Raw genomic sequence first — 17,819 nt, forward strand, 5'->3', positions numbered from 1 at the left:
TCATAATATATAAATATATAACAATTAAAAAAAACTTAACATTAATATTTTGACTACTTAGCTAGTAGCATATATTCCAGTATATTGGTATCCAAATTAAGTGGAACAGTTTACACACAGAAACAGAAGCAAGTGCATGTTGCCATTAATTTTCAAAATAATAGTGTTTTTTTAATTATTAATATAATTAAACAAATAAAATAATAGGAAACTAATCTAAATATATTTAAAAAGTCTCAACATCAAAACATTATATCTGCATAGTATGTTATATATGGGTAAAAGCATATTAAAATTATGGGTTATTCCTTGTCATTTTTTATTCTTAAATATCATTCACATAAATCTGTATCAGGAAACAAATTCACATCAAAGCTTTCTTCATTACTACAAGAGATGTTATCAATAGTCTCCTGATCGTTATCTTGGAAATCTTGTGGTATATAAATAAGTTCTGATAAATTAGTTGTGACTGTTGGGATTTGTTTATGTGACTTTCGAAAAGCCATACAATGTAGATGTTGCAGTTTTTCATATTTATATCTCTTAAACCCAAGGCTTTCAAGGGCTTTTTTCCAGGATTTCATCATTTCGGCGTGACGATTCTGATGAGAAGAGTCAGGTGTCACGATTAGTAACAATCCATTTATCTGCAAAGCTGTGTGAGCATTGATGCAGCATTGTAGTCTTTGAGAGGAAGAAGGAAAATAAGACAGTAATAAAGAAAATACCACAACATTGAAAATATTGGGTATTAGTTTATTGGCTTTTAATGCAGTTGTAATATCTTTAGCTAATCCAAAATTCTTCTGTGATTTTTCAAGATACCTGCTAATATCTGATGCAGGATCAAGGGAAATATTTAAAAAGTCACATTGTATAACATCATCAACAGCTGGAGATATGTCAACAGCAAAGACATGAAATTCTTCAAATTCTTTAAAAGGGTTAAAACAACTACCAACATCTAATAACAATAATTTATTATTGAAAAGAGGTATGTTAATGTCCAACATTCTTACTGTTTCGGATATGGCTTCTACAACTTCAGGAGTTTCAGGTGCCCCCTCATCACGCAATCGCTGAAACATTTTAGATTTCTTTTCCTTTTTAATCATCTTCTCCATTCCACCATCAAAAAAGTAACTTTTGCAAACATCTCTACACCAAAGTATGCGGTTTTCTGTACAAGTTTTCTCCCAGTCATGTTTTGCAAGCTGATTCATCGAGTAAGCGTATGTCTTCAGCACAGGCTTGTTATATAACAAATCTTTCCAAACATCCTCTGTTGTCATTCCCTCCCTTACCTTCTGCCGTAAGGATTTGTGTAGACTTTTTACCACATTGGCATGATCCATTGTGATGGTTATGTAAATTACTTAATTAAAATATTCACTTTTACAACTAAAGTATAATAAACATCTTTACAAGAAAAAAAAAATATGTTTTAAAATGGAAGGTTTAATATGTGTTCTATTTTTTAAATAATACTCAAATGCTTCGTATGGTAATGTTTCCTGGAAACAGCACATCAAAAATAAAGTTTTTACGATAAACTTTCAAAAATGTTAACAGAAATAAACAAAAAGAGACTTCCACTAGCTGGATACTGTGTCAGACACAACAGTGAAATGGCCTCGTACAAGGTACTGCAAACCAAAGGGCTGCATCAAGAGAAAGAAGGTATCACATTATAACACTGCACTCACAGACACCAAAATGCTTGATCATGACGTGAAGTTGTTGAGTTGGCTCAGGATACAACCTAGCTAAGGTGAGGTAAGGACTTTTACAACAATAAAAAGGGTTTTATATTTAAAGTGGGTGACAGAAAAAGCCTTGCATACACTTCTTTAAAATGAGCTTGTAATATTGTTATGTGAAGACATAGGTAAATTTGAATAGCAAAAAATTAACATAAAATCAATGTTTTAAAGTAAAGTAGACAAACCGGACTGCTTAAAAATTTTATGGTCATGTATAATAGCCAACAAAGATTTAACTAAGTCATGCATTTTAAGTTTGTTGTGAAAAAAATGTCTGTAGATTTGCATTCGTAACACAACTTACAAGATTGTATGGCATATGCATTTTTAAAGTAGTTAGGCACTCACTTGTTGCATAGTTGGAGATTTTATTTTTTTACCTGGATAGTTATGTGCATAATAATTAAATGTGACATTCAGGATATCACGATTCATTAAGGTCTGTGTAACGTACTAAGCTGTCAGCTAGCTTTTTTTCAGGCTATTTAAATTTTAAATTATCGTTGGTGGAATTATACCTATTACGTAATTTGAGAGGCTGGGACACTTTGGCTAGTCTGTGGGGACAGTCCTGACCCAATTGCTTTGGGTTCTAAACAATACTGAGAAAAACAATGTATTTCAATTGAAGAAAAGTGTAGGAAATGGGTAAGAATGCAGGAGTCCTTCAGATGCCTCTTCATATGCAAGTATACCTCATGTTCCGAGCTTCAGACACCAATGAGTGGCAGTTTTCATGCTTAAAGTACCTGACATGAGACAATTGGGATGTCCTGAGAGTCAAGAGCTTAGACATGTTCTAAGAGCCAACCACATGCTAATTACTGGTCTTTATGCCCTAAGAGTCAGGCACATGTTATAGTTGACATGCCTCAGTTACATTGTTTCCAAAAGCTACAAAAAAACCATCTGTTTTATAGGCAGCCCTTCATAATCCAGGCACTAGTAGAACCCAGGTGAAAAATAGCCTTTATAGCATCCGTAATTCAGGCCAAAATTCTCGATTTGTGGTAGCCGGCAGCTTTTTGGCAAAGAAAAAAATACCCCAAAAATGTTGGTCAACATTTAGTTTTTTAATATATAAATGTTAGACAACTTTGGTACCCACCAGTATGTTGGCCAACATCTTGAGCAATTTTTTAAAATTTTGAACTTGTTTTTCAAACGTTTCTTTTCAAACTTCTTTTCGAATCCTTTCTCACACAAATATTCCAGTTTTGACCTATATATATATGATGTATACATATGTTTTTTTCGTATGATCCAGCCAGCCAGCAATATATAAACATGCAAGTGCACTAAAACCAATTTAGCACACCTTGGTAGATTTTTCCACCACATTTTTTTCTGTTTCAGAGCACGAATGATGATATGTAAATTTATACAGAGAAAATTAAGAAAGGTGTGGGTAAATGAATGTTCAACGTTTAATAAGAAACAAAATTGAAGTGGTAAAGAGGGAGGGAATAAGATTTTTAAACAAATAGAAATAAATTGTTCAGTTGCAAGGCTTTAGGGCACAGTTCAGTATGGTATGACACCTTCAGAAACATGTGTCACACTTAATAAATATGCTTAACAGTACAAACATTCCAACTAGTAGTGCATGATCCACAACTTTGTAGAAACCAAATTGACATTTTTTAATATATCAACCTTTAATAAAATGCAATTCATTGTAAGTAAAACTACAGCTGAAAAAACAAGCTATAAATTGGCATGGACGTGCAAAACACGTGTGTTTGGTACCAAAAGAATAACCTTTTCTTTGATCTCGCCCATACAATGCAACGAATCATTGCAGAACACATCAACAAAAGCAGCGCCATTTTGTGCCTTTGAACTGAAATCGAAAGTTAATCGAGGCGTTTGTTACACGGAAGAACAGTTGTAACTCCAACTCCAACTAGTGCCCAGTTTTTTTACTTTTAAAACACGTCATCGCCTCGTCCCCAGGGGTTCTTGCCTTTTCAGCATTGGAGCTAAGCGGCGAAAAATTTGCTAGCCGTCATGTGAGGGCTTGTGCAGGCAATAACACGTATTTTCTTACTAACTAAACTTATAGTAATCCCACAGCTGGACAACTATTATGAAGACCTTCGTACACAACGCAACCATTTTTCTCTTCACCCAAAAGTGTGAGATGCTCTGAAAAACAACATGCAGCTGGGAAGAACTTTGTGCTTACGTTTACATCACCGTTAAAACTGGGACGACAATAAGGAACCACTTCATAAGAACAGTACTAAAACCTGCAAAATTTCGAAGCAATTAACAAGTCCTGGGAACGAGGTTGACTGACTGCTTGATTAGTAAAAAGCATCAATATAGTATAAAATATGATCGCTCGGCGACAAAATACTTTTTCTTAACAGATTGAACTTCTTCCACATACTTTTTTGTTTATTGCTTTAAGCACTTTGTTCATCCAAAATTCCAACCTCGTCCCCAGAGTCTTGTGGCATCAACAGGCATAATGTCCTGGGAACGAGGTTGCCAAAATTCTTAAAACCGGATAACATTACAACAAGTTTCTTCTAACCATATGCACGCGTATTTCTTACTTATTAAGATTTAACAAGGCTGATTATTTTGAACGTTTTCAGTCTCAATTTGTTTATATCAAAACATATGCTCCCCAATACCTCAGTCAAATATTTACACCACAGTAATATATTAGCCATAAAAGCATCAACTCGCCAATTTTCCACAGTTGATAGCCTGCAAAGGCACTGTTAGGTAAAGTATGTGTGAGGTAAATAAACGGCAGAACACAATTTAGGCCAGGCCAGCAACAGTAAGCACATTTAAGAGTTTGTTTATAAACAAATAACTTTTTCCTAATATTTTTCTTTTCTGTAGCCAAGGCTTGAAATTTTCTTAATTTTAAATTGATTTTTACCCGACTTGTTAGACTTAGCCTAAGTCCTGGAAACGCGGTTATTTCAATGTTTCAATGTTTTTATAAACTTATTTTTTTAAAGACATTTTGGTAACAGTCAGCCGACTGATTTCTTACCTTCCTCCTTTAGTTATTTAAAATAAAGCCTTCTATCCAGTCCAATTTTAGACTTATCCAGGGGTCGAATACTCAAACAGTAGAGAACTAGTAAAAACGTAGAATGCCTACACGGACCAACTTGTAAATCAACTCACCACAAACCAATCTTAACCCCTGAAACTTTAATTGTAAACTGCTTTTCGTACACCGGTTGTTTTTTAATCTCTTCATCTTTTATAACTCCATGGTTTAATTCACTTTCTCTGTGTTGCGCTAAACTAAAATATCTTCCAACCAACCTTTCTTTTAGGAGTTGTTGACGTTATTCTCAGCAGGGCTGTAATTCGCCTTCTAGTCCAGGACTATCGGCAGGCACGGGACTATCATAATTCCCGGCAAAAATGCTTTTAAACAGAAAAACTTGATTGTGTTTGAGTTTGGAATCAACCTCTATTCTAGGACTTTTTTATCAGGAGAAAATAAAAGCCCTGTGGCCAAAGTTGGGTGGATATGTGAAAATTGAAAGTTAGGATATTAAGAATATTAAGAAGAGCATACAGTTTATTGAAAATATCTTCTTTAAAATTATACATATGCTTTAAGATCTATTTATATATTTACAAATGTGAAAAATCATTTTTTAAAACATTTTATGGACCTATTTATTTTAGGAAATAAAAAATATGCAACAGATTTTACAACAACGCAATATAACTACTGCTGGAAGTTCGAAGTACTCTAATAACAATAGAGTAGTTTCAAAATATAGCCAAATATGACGTAAACAAGTTTTGCTACTCTCTCATTTACCCTCACGCGCGGAAAGGTTATGAAAAACTTGCTTGAAAGAAGCAAATTGTTTATAAAGAAAATGTACAAGGTATTTAAAAGCTGAAGAAGAATAAAAACTGAAAGAAATTGCAGCAGAATATTGTTTGTCCACGATATTCCAACCTAAATATAAAAAAAGAATATAACTCATTATTTTATCTATGTTATTGGAGACTACTAAAAGATTTCTTTAAGGGGTGAGTGCACATCGGCCGAAAAGCACGACGTACTTTGCGCTGCGCAGTTAATCCGCGCACAACTTAAAATGGCAACGCTTCAGGCAAATTCATTGGTAAAAATCATGAAATTACGTATGCACATCGGTCGAAAAGCACGACGTACTTTGCGCTGCGCAGTTAATCCGCGCACAACTTAAAATGGCAACGATTTAAGCAAATTCATTGGTAAAAATCATGAAATTACGTCATTGTACACTTAGGAATTACAGCGCTTTTAAAAAAGTTAGAATCATTTGACTTTCAAAACGATCAGCGTGTGGAAAAGCGCTATTAAATATTTCGCAATATTGATCACTTTAACCGGCGTGCTAAAAGATTAAAGTGAACTTTCGCCTTAAAAAAATGCTAGTAAGGCAGGTCAAACTCTTTTTTTCACCGTTTTTATTTTATAACTTACTTCTCAGACAGATAAACCTCGGGACTCCTGACTTGAGCCAAGCTAGCTCTATAATTCATTTTCGATCAAATTAGAAGTAGTCTGGTACAAAGGTTATTAAATACAGTTTCTCGGCTATAGGTGATTTTAAAACAACTAAATACAAGTACGTACCGTGTTGGCAACTAAACCCCCACTACAACATGGGTATCATAAACCTTAGCTTGCGCAGGTTGTTGTGTATCGTATTGGTTGGCTTGCATAACAGACGGAATATTGTATGGGTTTACTGGTATATTTGGTTGCATATACATGCCATTGTGAAGGAGAGTGGTCTGTCGCTCCTGCATCGCGAGTAAATGTTCTTCGTGTAGCAGCGCCATTTCTTGTTTTGAGTTTGGTGATTCGAAGTGCTGCTGTTTTGTTGGTGTGATGTTCCTTGGAGGAGTGTTCTTCTTTTTCTTTTTGTTGTATGATTTGTAAATAAAAATACTAACAACGGCAGCAAGCACGATGGTGACAAGTGCAATAGTTAGGATGACAGGAAAGCTCAAGCTTTTTGCTGACTCTTAAAATAAGATAAATAAAATCATTATAGGCATATATATAGCTTGAACCACTTTGCGTAAGATTACTGAGAAAGTAACTGTGGAACATAACCTCATCCCCAGGTTGTGTGAAAAGTGATGAATGTGAATTGTATATGAGTAGAAAATTACCTTGCTCCGCTTCAGGTGCTACCTCGTTTTTTCTTTTTGTTGTCACAACTGCTGGAACAGAAGTAAATATTTTGATCGGGGGTTTGCTTACGGTTTGTATTGGAATGACTTGTTTTGGTGGATAAGAATCCGACATAAATACAACCTCACTGAGCAATAACCACGTGCTTTGTTTCTTAAACTTTAATCGAATGTACCTGGCGACGACGTCGGAATCTAGTTTAATTATGACGGCAAAAGCGTCGATATGTTGACGCTGTTCTTTAATCGGTTTATACGTCGTTAATAGAGTATATTTGACGTCGTCGGAACTAACGTGTATTTCTACACTATCAAATATTTGTATATCTTTCCCATTGTTGTTTACATGTACCAACACCTTTTTTAACAACCTCTTGGCACTAAATTTAAAATTTAACTCGGGTTTCTCAACATTGTAAGCCACCCACGGGGAGCCTTGACTTCCAACTAAACTTTTAACACCATAAACGTCATCAGTTAATTTACCAAGACCATTTTCCACCCGGTCAGTGGTGACTACTCCATCATACGGTAAATCTCTCATATCAACACCTTGTCTCTCCCCTCCCAACGGAGCATTGTATTGAAACACGCCAGCTAAAATTAAAACATTGTAATAGCTAGTTAAGTAACTGTTAAGACAACAACAACAACAACAATAACAAAAATAATAACAACAACAATAACAACAACAACTACAACAACAACATCAATAATAATAACAATAGCAGTAAAAATAGCAATAACAATAAAAATAAAAACAACTACAACAACAAAACAACAACAACAACAACATGTTTCACTTACATGCACTATGAGCCCATTTGCAACCATAAAGTTCCATTCTCAAGCAGTAAATTGTAAATTCTTCCCCACGTGGGTAGAGTCGTATTCTTCTTGCAATAAAAGATTTCTCAAACGTGTGTTTTACCACTGTTGAACTGTCTTCGTTGCCTTTAAACTCCTATAACAAATATTACAAGCTGCAAATGTATGGCGAGATTAAGAAAATATGGAAACCAGGCGCCTAGAAATAAGAGAAACGACAGTTACCTTCCAAGCACCTGATGTATTGTACGTTCGAAAGAAATCTTCCCCATCTCGTTGATAGGTAATATGGTAAAACTGCACGTATTCTGCTGCGGTACCAGCGCGACCCTGGGTTGACAGACCAGTCAATTTTTTGTTTATCAATAAGTCTATTTCAATGTATTGATTTTTGTATTCGCTGTTATCTTCTGAACACCATCCTCCTCCCAAAGGTGATTTCACATTTAGGCGTGCTAATTTTGCGCTGTAATGATCACTCGATCCAGTCTTAAAATATAGCCAATGGGAAGCATTCAGCTGTTCGTCTTTTATTGTGCCATCTTCCATACCGAGAGGCTTTGAGCATTCTCCTAAAACATAAACAAAAACATTCTTGAAATGTAACAAAAAATTGTAGTAGAATGTCACCATATTTAAAAAAAGGAAAAAGCATAAAATCAAATCATTTTGATGAGAGGTGAATGGCGATTGAATAAAAGATTGCCTGGCGCTTTTTTTCGTACGATCTCCTTTTTAAATCGTAGACTAAAATTAAAATAAAGTTTCCTTCGTCAACCGTTATGGCTGAAGAATAGATGTGGAGGCTATCTGTATGCATAAGGAAAGATTATATTTGGTCTAAAGAGACTTCCCGTAAATTAATTTAAAATATAGAAAAAGTTTATCAATCTGAGAAATTGCCATCCTTATTTTCGTTGCCACTGCAGAAGGGACCTCGGGTGGAGGTTGCACGACGACACCATTAATACTTACAATGAAGTCTGGGTACGAGATTGTTTGTCAGGTAAAAAATGTAAACAAATTATTCAATTAATTACATTTTTTATGATTACATTTAACGACTTCATTTGTTGAGTTTGATTTCCGTGTCATGATCGTGTAACGGATGCATGAAATCCATTTCGTTAAGATACTGCGATTTGCATTAGTTTTTTTCAATCATGGGCAAGAATTTTAAACGCTCAATAACTTTTTTTCCATTTTTTATTTTACCTGTTGTTTTTTATAGATACGCTAGACAGGAATTAGTTTTTTGGGACATACTACCAGTAATTTTTTTATAGCTAACTTTTCCACCTTTAAAGTCATTATTTAAGAGTTAGAATGTATAAGGATATATTCAATAGCCACTTGAATATAAGAAAATAAGTATTCTTACCTCCCAATGCTATCGCGATACAATGAGTGAATAGAAACCACTGCAGTAGCATACCTTAAAATACACAAAGAAATTTACAGAGCAACAGGGCGCGTGCCACTTGAAAAATATAAACACCACAAATGATCTGCAAACAATACTAACATTCTCTTGTCATCCTTTTTCCCTCACTTAAGAAACCTATTGCTTCTGAAATATCCTATTGAAGACTTTTGTTATCGGTTTTTTTAACGACCTAAAATTGCCAAATCTTCTTCACAAGCTACCTCTCTGTTCCCTCGGTGAAGAAATATCAAATGATTGGTAAAAGAAAAAAGTACTTTTCAACCGATAGATCATAATTATTTCAAAATGGCAGCGGACTTAATTTCTTCTCACAATGCATGTTAATGAAATGTATAATCGGCTTAAAAACGTCGCAGCTTGATGTCATCATCTGGATTAGCTTGACAAATTATTGTCATAAAAATTTGGTGAAGTGGTTTATCCGTTTCTTTTCTTTTACTAACCTTAGTTGATTTCCAGTTTAATTTTTCTCCTTCAAGCACGCCTCCCCAAGGAAGACGTCCTGTGGAGTACCAGGGTGTGTTGTTTAAAGTATGCAGTTTTTAATAATTGATGCTTTTTTTTTCTACCAAAAAGAGATTTCTTAAGATAATATTCCGAGTAGTTTTACATAGAAATGTTTCAACGTATAGTAAGGAAAGGGTTTGTTCTGTTAACTTTCTACAGAATGTTACTTCACTTTCCCATACAATTTAATAAGTGCCAAGAAGTACAAAGTTGATATAGCTTTATTTCCTGCACCAATGAATTTGGTTCCAGTTGATGGCATCAAATTAGCTTACAACAGCATTTCCGAATAATTATTTTGATGCTTGCAATAATGATAACTTCAGCGTATAGCTAAATGGGCCACGAAAAACTTTGGAACCATTATTATATACTTTTTACTAAAGCCTAGATAAATAAAATCGCTACTAGGCAACACTTAGTCGACAGATTATAAAGGTCGTTTTAACTAACTCTCAGTTTAACTAGTTCTCACCAAATAGAAAGAAAATAATTATATTTTTTAATTACTGGATTTAACTCGTGCAAGGGTTCCATAACAACTTGATTTTTTGTACAAATCTCCTCGATATCTGATTTAAATAGCCACTCAAGACTTAAAAGATAACTTCGAACTCAGTGTTTCTTGTTTACTTATCGATAGACAAAACAAAATTACCAGGCTCTGAGGTTGCTCTCTCAGACAAAGTCATGCATGCATCAAGAATAAAACTTTCACAACATCCTGGTAAAAAGTCTAATATGATAAAATCACAGCGGGTATAATTTATTTATTTATCTAGATAAAGTATCACTTTTTTTAAGCCAATGAAGTTTTTGAACATACAAAGAAACTTCATTATGTCTGTGTAAGATAAAGATATTCATAAAGAAAAATTACAAACAATAAAAAGAAAGAAGTTTCGATTCATTTTCCTGCATTTTTATTAACCACCTTTGACTCTTTCAAATTTGTTATAGCTCGCGTAGAAAATGAAATAATTAGAGAGGATCAAAGAGAAGCCGTAATTAACTTTCATTGAAAATATTGATTTAAATGAGATATGTCCCTTCATAACACTTTCAAAGCTCTGTTTCAAATTCGTTTTTTTTCAAAACAAAACGCATTTTTCAGAAACAAAATAATATACTTATGGTGTCAAAGGTAACCTCGTCGCCAGGGCTCTTTTTCACTCTTATCAACCCCAATATGAAAACGTAAAAAAGAGACCCGGGAGCCAGGTGTACGTTATATTCGTTGACATATTCAGACTTTACACACTTTGAAAAACTCGTGTAACGTTAGTACAGAAATAGGTAACAAGCTAGATTTATTTCGACAAAAGATTTAAAACAACTTAACTTCCAGTTTCCTTAAATACAAGTAAATAATCGCATACATGTTTTTTGTTTGTGTGTAAGTAACTGTACTAAAATTTTCGAAATTTCTAAGTAATGAAAAAGTTTTGAAGCAACTAATTATTTCTTGACATGTAGTTTGCCAGGCAATGTTTTTGTTTTTGCGTCCTATCGCCTACCCAAAGATAATCGTATAACGGAGCAATTCTTTTCGATATTAGTATTATAATAAAAAGTAAAACAGCTGTAGGTGAACTTGGTTTGACTGTTTTTTCGTTTGACTGTCAGCAATGTGATCAACTTCTCTATCGATTTAAAAGTGTTTTTAGCAACTCAAGTACTAAGTCGACTTGCGTAACAAAAAAATGCTTGTATCTCAACATTCCTCGATTTAATTATTCAATGTAATCAATCAACCTCGATCCCAGGACCTATTGTCTCTTTTTTCATATCGAACGGCGAGAGTCAGACCTATCAATAAGCGCACCACTGATGAGACACAAAAAGCCCTGGGAGCGAGGTTGTGCATTTAATAGAAATTTCTAATACGATTTGGTCTATTCCTATTAGCAACGCATAGCAACGAATCAGCCTGAATTAGCTGCAAAAAACGCAGCAGTCAAACTCGTCCCTAGGTTTTTTTCTCTCTTTCTGACAATCTCGAACGGTGAGAAGAATCTCGCCCTAGGGACGAAGTTGGGCAATAATAAAAATAGTAAAAAATGATGCTGTGTTTAACTTGGAAGAGATAAAATGTTAACATTTTAAAATTATGTAACAAAAAAAGGTTATGCAAGTTATCCCAACGACAAAAAAGTTGATGCAACATGATTTGAAAGATGTGATGAAAATACAGTTGTAAAAAAAAAAATAATAAATAAATCCGAGTTGAATCTTAATAAAATTACATTTCTACTTATATTTGCCTAAAATGCGCGCCAAATATATGTTCGATATGCACCGTGGTATACCGTGATAAAACTAAAATGCACAGTTGGTGATCACACTATAAATAAATTATATCCCGAAAGGAACATAGATATTTTATCAGTGTGCAAGCTAAATTTTAAAAAATACCTGTAGATATTCTTTTCATGATAGGCTAGCGGGAAAGTAGCATTTTATTAATAAGTTCGCAGAGTACCACGATATCTAACTGAGAGAATTTCAAAGTTTACAAATACGCGAAGCAGCTGTCTACTTCTCGACATGTGCAGAATAGTTTTAATTTAATGTTGAATGAAATCTTCTTCTTTTTCCTAAAGAGTCTCTGCCACAATAGTTTATTAATTATGTAAAATTTCTTTAATTAGAATGAGGGTTTACAGTTTTTATCGCCAGGGGGTGCGTATATCTTTAAAGTCAACCCGATGATCGCTTTAATCCTCTGATTTATTAAAAGTAAGAGCAATGAAATATATATAACTTTGAATACTTGATGGAGAAAAACGTTTTAAATCTTTATTTCATGGTGTACGAAATTGTTATACGTATGTTATTTTTCGAACCCCCGTTCTTTAGTCTACTACCTAATCATATATTCCGTGTGTTAGTTTACAACTCTTATAAAAGGGTTGCTTTTCTTCGCCCTGGGGAGTCTTAGTGAGATCGTTAACGAACTGGAAAAAAACTGTTTATACGAATACAATAAATTTTTCGGTCTGTTTCCTGTGCGATTTTATATTCATATCAGAAGAGTTTCGAACCTGAATGTATTTTTTACTTCTTACTTTTCAACAACACCATTATTTGAGAAACAAAACCTTGTCTATCAACCTTGACGACAGCCATATCTATCTTAATCTCTATGGCGTCTTCTCCCTGTTCTGATGTAAAAACCTTCATTAAATTTACTGGCATAAGTGTAGCCGCTCTTTATTGGACGTAATGGCTTACCTCTTTTTTTTACAGTAGGTAATCAAGGCAGTTTTTCCCTTGCTTTTTCCCATATTAAAATTAAAATTGAAAAAATGGCGATATATTCTTCTTGATATAATTTGATTATTTAGATAAGAAGTTTCGCTGATGTTTGGTTATTTAATTTAAAAAATGTTTCTTTATGACAAACAGAAACAAGAAAACCGGGACGCAGGACTTAAAAGTAGGATCAAGGACTCAGGACCCTGAAGGAGGATATAGCACCCGGAACCCTAAAGGAGACCCAAGACCTTTAAAGAGGACCCAGGACCTTTAAAGGGGACCCAGAGGATACAGGATCCTAAAGTTAAAGGGGCTACGGAATGGCTGTTGGTTTTCGACTTTAGTGACTTACACGAAAGTCAAGCTGATGGCGGTGAAAAGCAAAAATGGCTAGTTTTCCGGCATGTATGTACTTTACAGACTCGAACATATAGATATATCTAGAATTTTATCTTCTCCAGCCTTGGTCATGTTTTCATCCAGAATGAGTCTTGCTGAAATATTTCTTTGTAATATACTTTTCGAAAAAAAAATATTGAACCAGCGAGCATAGTGCGGTGGTCTGTTCATTGCGCAAAACGCCTTTGCCGGATTTTTAATATGTGTGCAGGATATACGGAATGTGAGCTTTTTAACCGGTTCGTAGCCTCTTTAATAATGGCTGGTAAATATATTTTGTAGAAGTAAGTGTTTCTGCTTAAATCTTTCGTTATATAAAGAAATACTGCAAATGTTTTTTCTTGTCTCGCCGCCTTTGAAATGTTTAAAATGAATAAACAAAAATTTTTTTAGAAAAAAAATTTTTCACGGGTTTTTTTGCACAATTCACTATCAACTTACTGCTAATTTAGAACAAACTAGTGTCAAAGTGGTCGAACTTTAACCTCGTCCACACCTGGGGACGAGGTTAATGGAATTCCAGTTAAACAATTTCTTCACAAAAGTATAAACAAAATCAAGAAATTATTGTGCAAGTGAAAGAAATTTTAAAAAAAGAAAGTTCAAAGACATACAAAAATTTAATCCGTCTCTATGTAGTTCATTAAAAAAAAACGATTATGGCGCCAATCTTAATAACTACTGTATTAACTTCGCTAAAAGTCATATGTCATAACCTTATTGTTGTGACGTCAAGAAACCACAACCTAATTATATCAAAAATTGTCTCGCCACATACGAAAGTAGAATAAAAGATTTATAGTTGTGCTTAATAATGTTTACATCTTTCTAAAGTAATTAGCAACGCAAATAGAACGTTGACTTTTTGTGAAATCTATAGCGAGCTGATTTAGCCTGGCAAAAAGAGCCAGCCCGGCTAACCAGGCTTATATGAAACTGCTATGAAATGACTAAACAATTTAAATTCTCTAGTATCTTTGTCTAATTTTATGGACTTTATTAAAAACTAAAATATAACCCTCTTGTTTTCCGCCTTAGGTATTGCCTTCACACTTATTTTTCCCGAACAAGTGTGGTTTTGATTGTGTCAGGGCTGCTATCGTGGACAGAAACTTTCCGTATCAGCTACAGCTTCAATCGTTTCCAGGCCTTCTTGCTATAGCGGTTAACGAACACCGTCAATTAATAACGAAAAGAGATTGAAATTACATGCGTGCTCTGTTTTTGTTTTTTCTAAGAAAGTCCCGAAAATATCTTTAGGCTCAAGATTTAAAAGAAAAAAAATAATAAAAACTCAAGTTCAGTGTCTATGAAATAAACTGGAAAAAGTTTTGTTTAAGTTTTGAGTGAGATAAAAATTGTCTTGCCAGTAAGAGTTTGTAAAACGAATAAAAACAAACAAACTAACAGGTAAATAAACAACGAACGAACGAACGAACGAACGAACGAACGAACGAACGAACGAACGAACGAACGAACGAACGAACGAACGAACGAACGAACGAACGAACGAACGAACGAACGAACGAACGAACGAACGAACGAACGAACGAACGAACGAACGAACGAACGAACGAACGAACGAACGAACGAACGAACGAACGAACGAACGAACGAACGAACGAACGAACGAACGAACGAACGAACGAACAGAAAACTCAGCAGGCTTGTCTTGTAATTCCCTTATCAGTATGCTACCATTTGTGTTAAACAGATTTATTTAAGCTTTCCGCATTAATTTTAGCCCGGATTTACAATAATGTTTTGTGTCATGCGAGGGTACAATGTAAAATAAAATTATCTTTAGCGGTACCACGATGTATGACATAATGTCGCTTAAAAATAATGTGGTCACTAAGTACACACATATCAAAGTTCTTTGTTTGCCGTGGTGCTATATTCAACAGTTATATGCATGGGAACACACGTGGAGAACCGTCGCCGTATTCTAAAGCATGAATGTCGTGTTTTGTTTGCTCAACAAAAAGATAGCCAGCAGGAGCTGACTGAATGTTTGTAAAAAAGAGAAGAAAAAATAAGAAAAATTGGATTAACATTAAAAAATTAAACTTTTTGTGACTTGAAGTAAATTTTTGTCAAGTTTTTCTACCTCAAAGACACTTTTATCTATTAGGGAAACTCGTTTGCTTGTTTTTATAAAATTCTGTTTGTGTTTTCTTTGACAAAGTTCAAAGAAACTATAATAACTCGAAAATAGCTTTATATTTTTCATCGGACGAACAATTTGAAATATCGAGTGACTCAATTCGTGTTAATTTTTTTTCACGTTCGATATTGCTTAATTCCAGAATGAAAAAGTGTTTAAAAAGCTCAGCCTCGTCCCCAGAGTTTTATCTTCCTGACATCATCGTCAGACGTTGGAAAAAGAAAAACGCCATGGTGACGAAGTTGCAAAAACACTTCATTGTAACTCGGTTGATTGGAAGCAATAAGCTTTATATAGGTTTGTCGGACGTCAGAAAGAGAAAAAGGCCATGGTGATGAGGTTGCAAAAAACTTCATTGTACCTCAGCTGGTTGGAAGCAATAAGCTTTATACACAGGCTTAAAAGTTATTCATTTCACGTTGTTGACGTCATATTCTAAGTTCTATTATTGCTCAGTTAGAATTGTGAGATTTTACATTGTGAGAATTCGAGTTTTGGGTACAAGTTAAAAGATCCGTGACTAAAATGGACGACCAATCAATGACACAGTCCCATGTTCTAGTGTCGTGTACAGACATCTTCTATAATTTCTAATTCAGCATGTCACTAAATAGTTTTAAGGGTGACTTGTTTGCTCTGACATGTACTCCATGAATCACGTCACTGGCTGTACACAGTATTTTTAAAATAAACCATTAAAAGTGTAAAAATAAAATAATAAAAATAAAAAATATATGTATGAGTAAATTTAGACATTGTACTACAACGGTTAACTAGCAAGAATGTTTAAAACCTCTTTGATAGTAGTAACCAGCGCATGAATTGGAATCTGAGAAAAAAAGAGCAACAAGTAAAATAGCTCACCGTTGTATTTCAAAACATTCAAAATCACCTCTCTCTTTTTTTATGATGACACCAAATTGCTTCACTAACTACAAAACACAAACTAACTTTCAAATGTTTGCTTTTTTTTGTCGTTTAATAACAGCGTTGACGTCGTTTCCTCGCTTTCGTTGAGTTTACTGTGATTAAATTTTACAAGCCGCTTGTCTAAAAAACACAAACGAAGACAAAGCGTGTGCTAGCAGGGATTCGTGGAATCATTTTCGGGCTTAGGTCCCTTTTTTTGAATAGTTACAAAAAAAGAATAATATTGTTTATATATTTGTGTATTTGAATTCATTTAAGATCCATTGACAAATACATTGACACTGTCTTGTTGTCACGTGACCTATAATGTTTGGACAGAGCTTATTTTTTATGTCAGCTTCTTGTCGTATGAAATGACGACCGCTGGCAAGATATTTATAATCCTTCCTAACTCTATTTCCATGATTACATATTTATAATATTTAATTCCAATAGTTTTATCCTTCTCAGATAGTAAAAAATTCCATGCATTTCCTAGTGTGTTACGATATATAGGTATTAAGTGTATGCGAACAAAGTAAGTATAAACAGGCATTGCTATGAAATATGATCAGACATTGTTATTTTTAAAAACTGAAAATTAAATGTTAGATTTTCCATATGTATAAACTAGTCCGTGGCCGTAGATAAATCCACAAGTTTGACCGTCCTTTATTTACTGCTTTTAGTGTGTCTCACTACCGTGGTTACCATTTTGCGTGACAGGCAGACGTATACGGCTATTGTTAAAGATACATATTTCTTAAGTTCGGAGTGTTTATTTGGGGCAATCGAGCAATAAGGTATATAAACACATCACTTATACTTCAATAACGCCCGCCGGATATTGAGGTTTAAGGAATGCTTAGAAGACTTGGATGATAAAAATCTCTATGTGCGATCTTGAACAGTATAACCAGATAAATAGTACTAAATTGCGGTTGAAATTCCCTACAACCCTCAACTGGTAAAAAGTTTCTAAAAGTTAGGGGCGTGAGTCCGAGTCGTCACGTTGACTTCGTCTAGACGGAATGAAATCTATATAGCCTGACTAGCCTCTTCACTGAAAAGACTTTTATTTCACGTAGGTAAGAAATATTGAAATCAAGTGAACCCCAACTGAGCTGGCGCTTCTCTAAGGGCAGACTTTTAAAATTCAAATTTTCTGTAAATATATTGAGATCTGAGTTTTATGGCAGGTGACGCCGGGTAGGACAGGGGGCAATGCCCTAACTTTTTTGTCAAAATTTAAAAAAAAATTAGTAGTAATTTGAAAATATTGGAAAATCTGCTATTTTTGTATTTCGAAATGAAAAAGAAGCATATAGGAGCAATTTGGACCATTTTTAAG

The 17,819-nt window shown here is 34.3% G+C and overlaps 2 protein-coding genes across 5 annotated transcripts; both read right to left on the reverse strand.

Moving 5' to 3' along the window:
• Positions 1-206: 206 nt before the first annotated feature.
• LOC130622603 (S-adenosylmethionine sensor upstream of mTORC1-like) lies at positions 207-3,014 on the reverse strand. Its single transcript, XM_057438079.1, has one exon. The coding sequence runs from the start codon at positions 1,356-1,358 to the stop codon at positions 333-335; it is 1,026 nt and encodes a 341-aa protein (XP_057294062.1). The 5' UTR covers positions 1,359-3,014; the 3' UTR covers positions 207-332.
• Positions 3,015-5,322: 2,308 nt separating this feature from the next.
• LOC130622602 (discoidin domain-containing receptor 2-like) lies at positions 5,323-16,622 on the reverse strand. Of its 4 annotated transcripts, none has more exons than XM_057438078.1 (7): positions 16,424-16,622; positions 9,163-9,216; positions 8,007-8,353; positions 7,761-7,917; positions 6,933-7,550; positions 6,388-6,781; positions 5,323-5,721 (listed from the first exon to the last, which is right to left on the reverse strand). In XM_057438078.1, the coding sequence occupies exons 2-6, from the start codon at positions 9,212-9,214 to the stop codon at positions 6,399-6,401; spliced, it is 1,557 nt and encodes a 518-aa protein (XP_057294061.1). In that variant the 5' UTR covers positions 9,215-9,216; positions 16,424-16,622; the 3' UTR covers positions 5,323-5,721; positions 6,388-6,398. The 4 variants fall into 4 exon arrangements, with proteins under 4 accessions (XP_057294061.1, XP_057294059.1, XP_057294058.1 ...); XM_057438076.1 differs by lacking the exon at positions 16,424-16,622 and adding an exon at positions 12,151-14,445; XM_057438075.1 differs by lacking the exon at positions 16,424-16,622 and adding an exon at positions 10,394-12,082.
• Between the last annotated feature and the right edge of the window lie 1,197 nt (positions 16,623-17,819).

This window comes from Hydractinia symbiolongicarpus, chromosome 12, assembly GCF_029227915.1.
Source record: "Hydractinia symbiolongicarpus strain clone_291-10 chromosome 12, HSymV2.1, whole genome shotgun sequence".
NCBI classification, from domain to species: domain Eukaryota; kingdom Metazoa; phylum Cnidaria; class Hydrozoa; order Anthoathecata; family Hydractiniidae; genus Hydractinia; species Hydractinia symbiolongicarpus.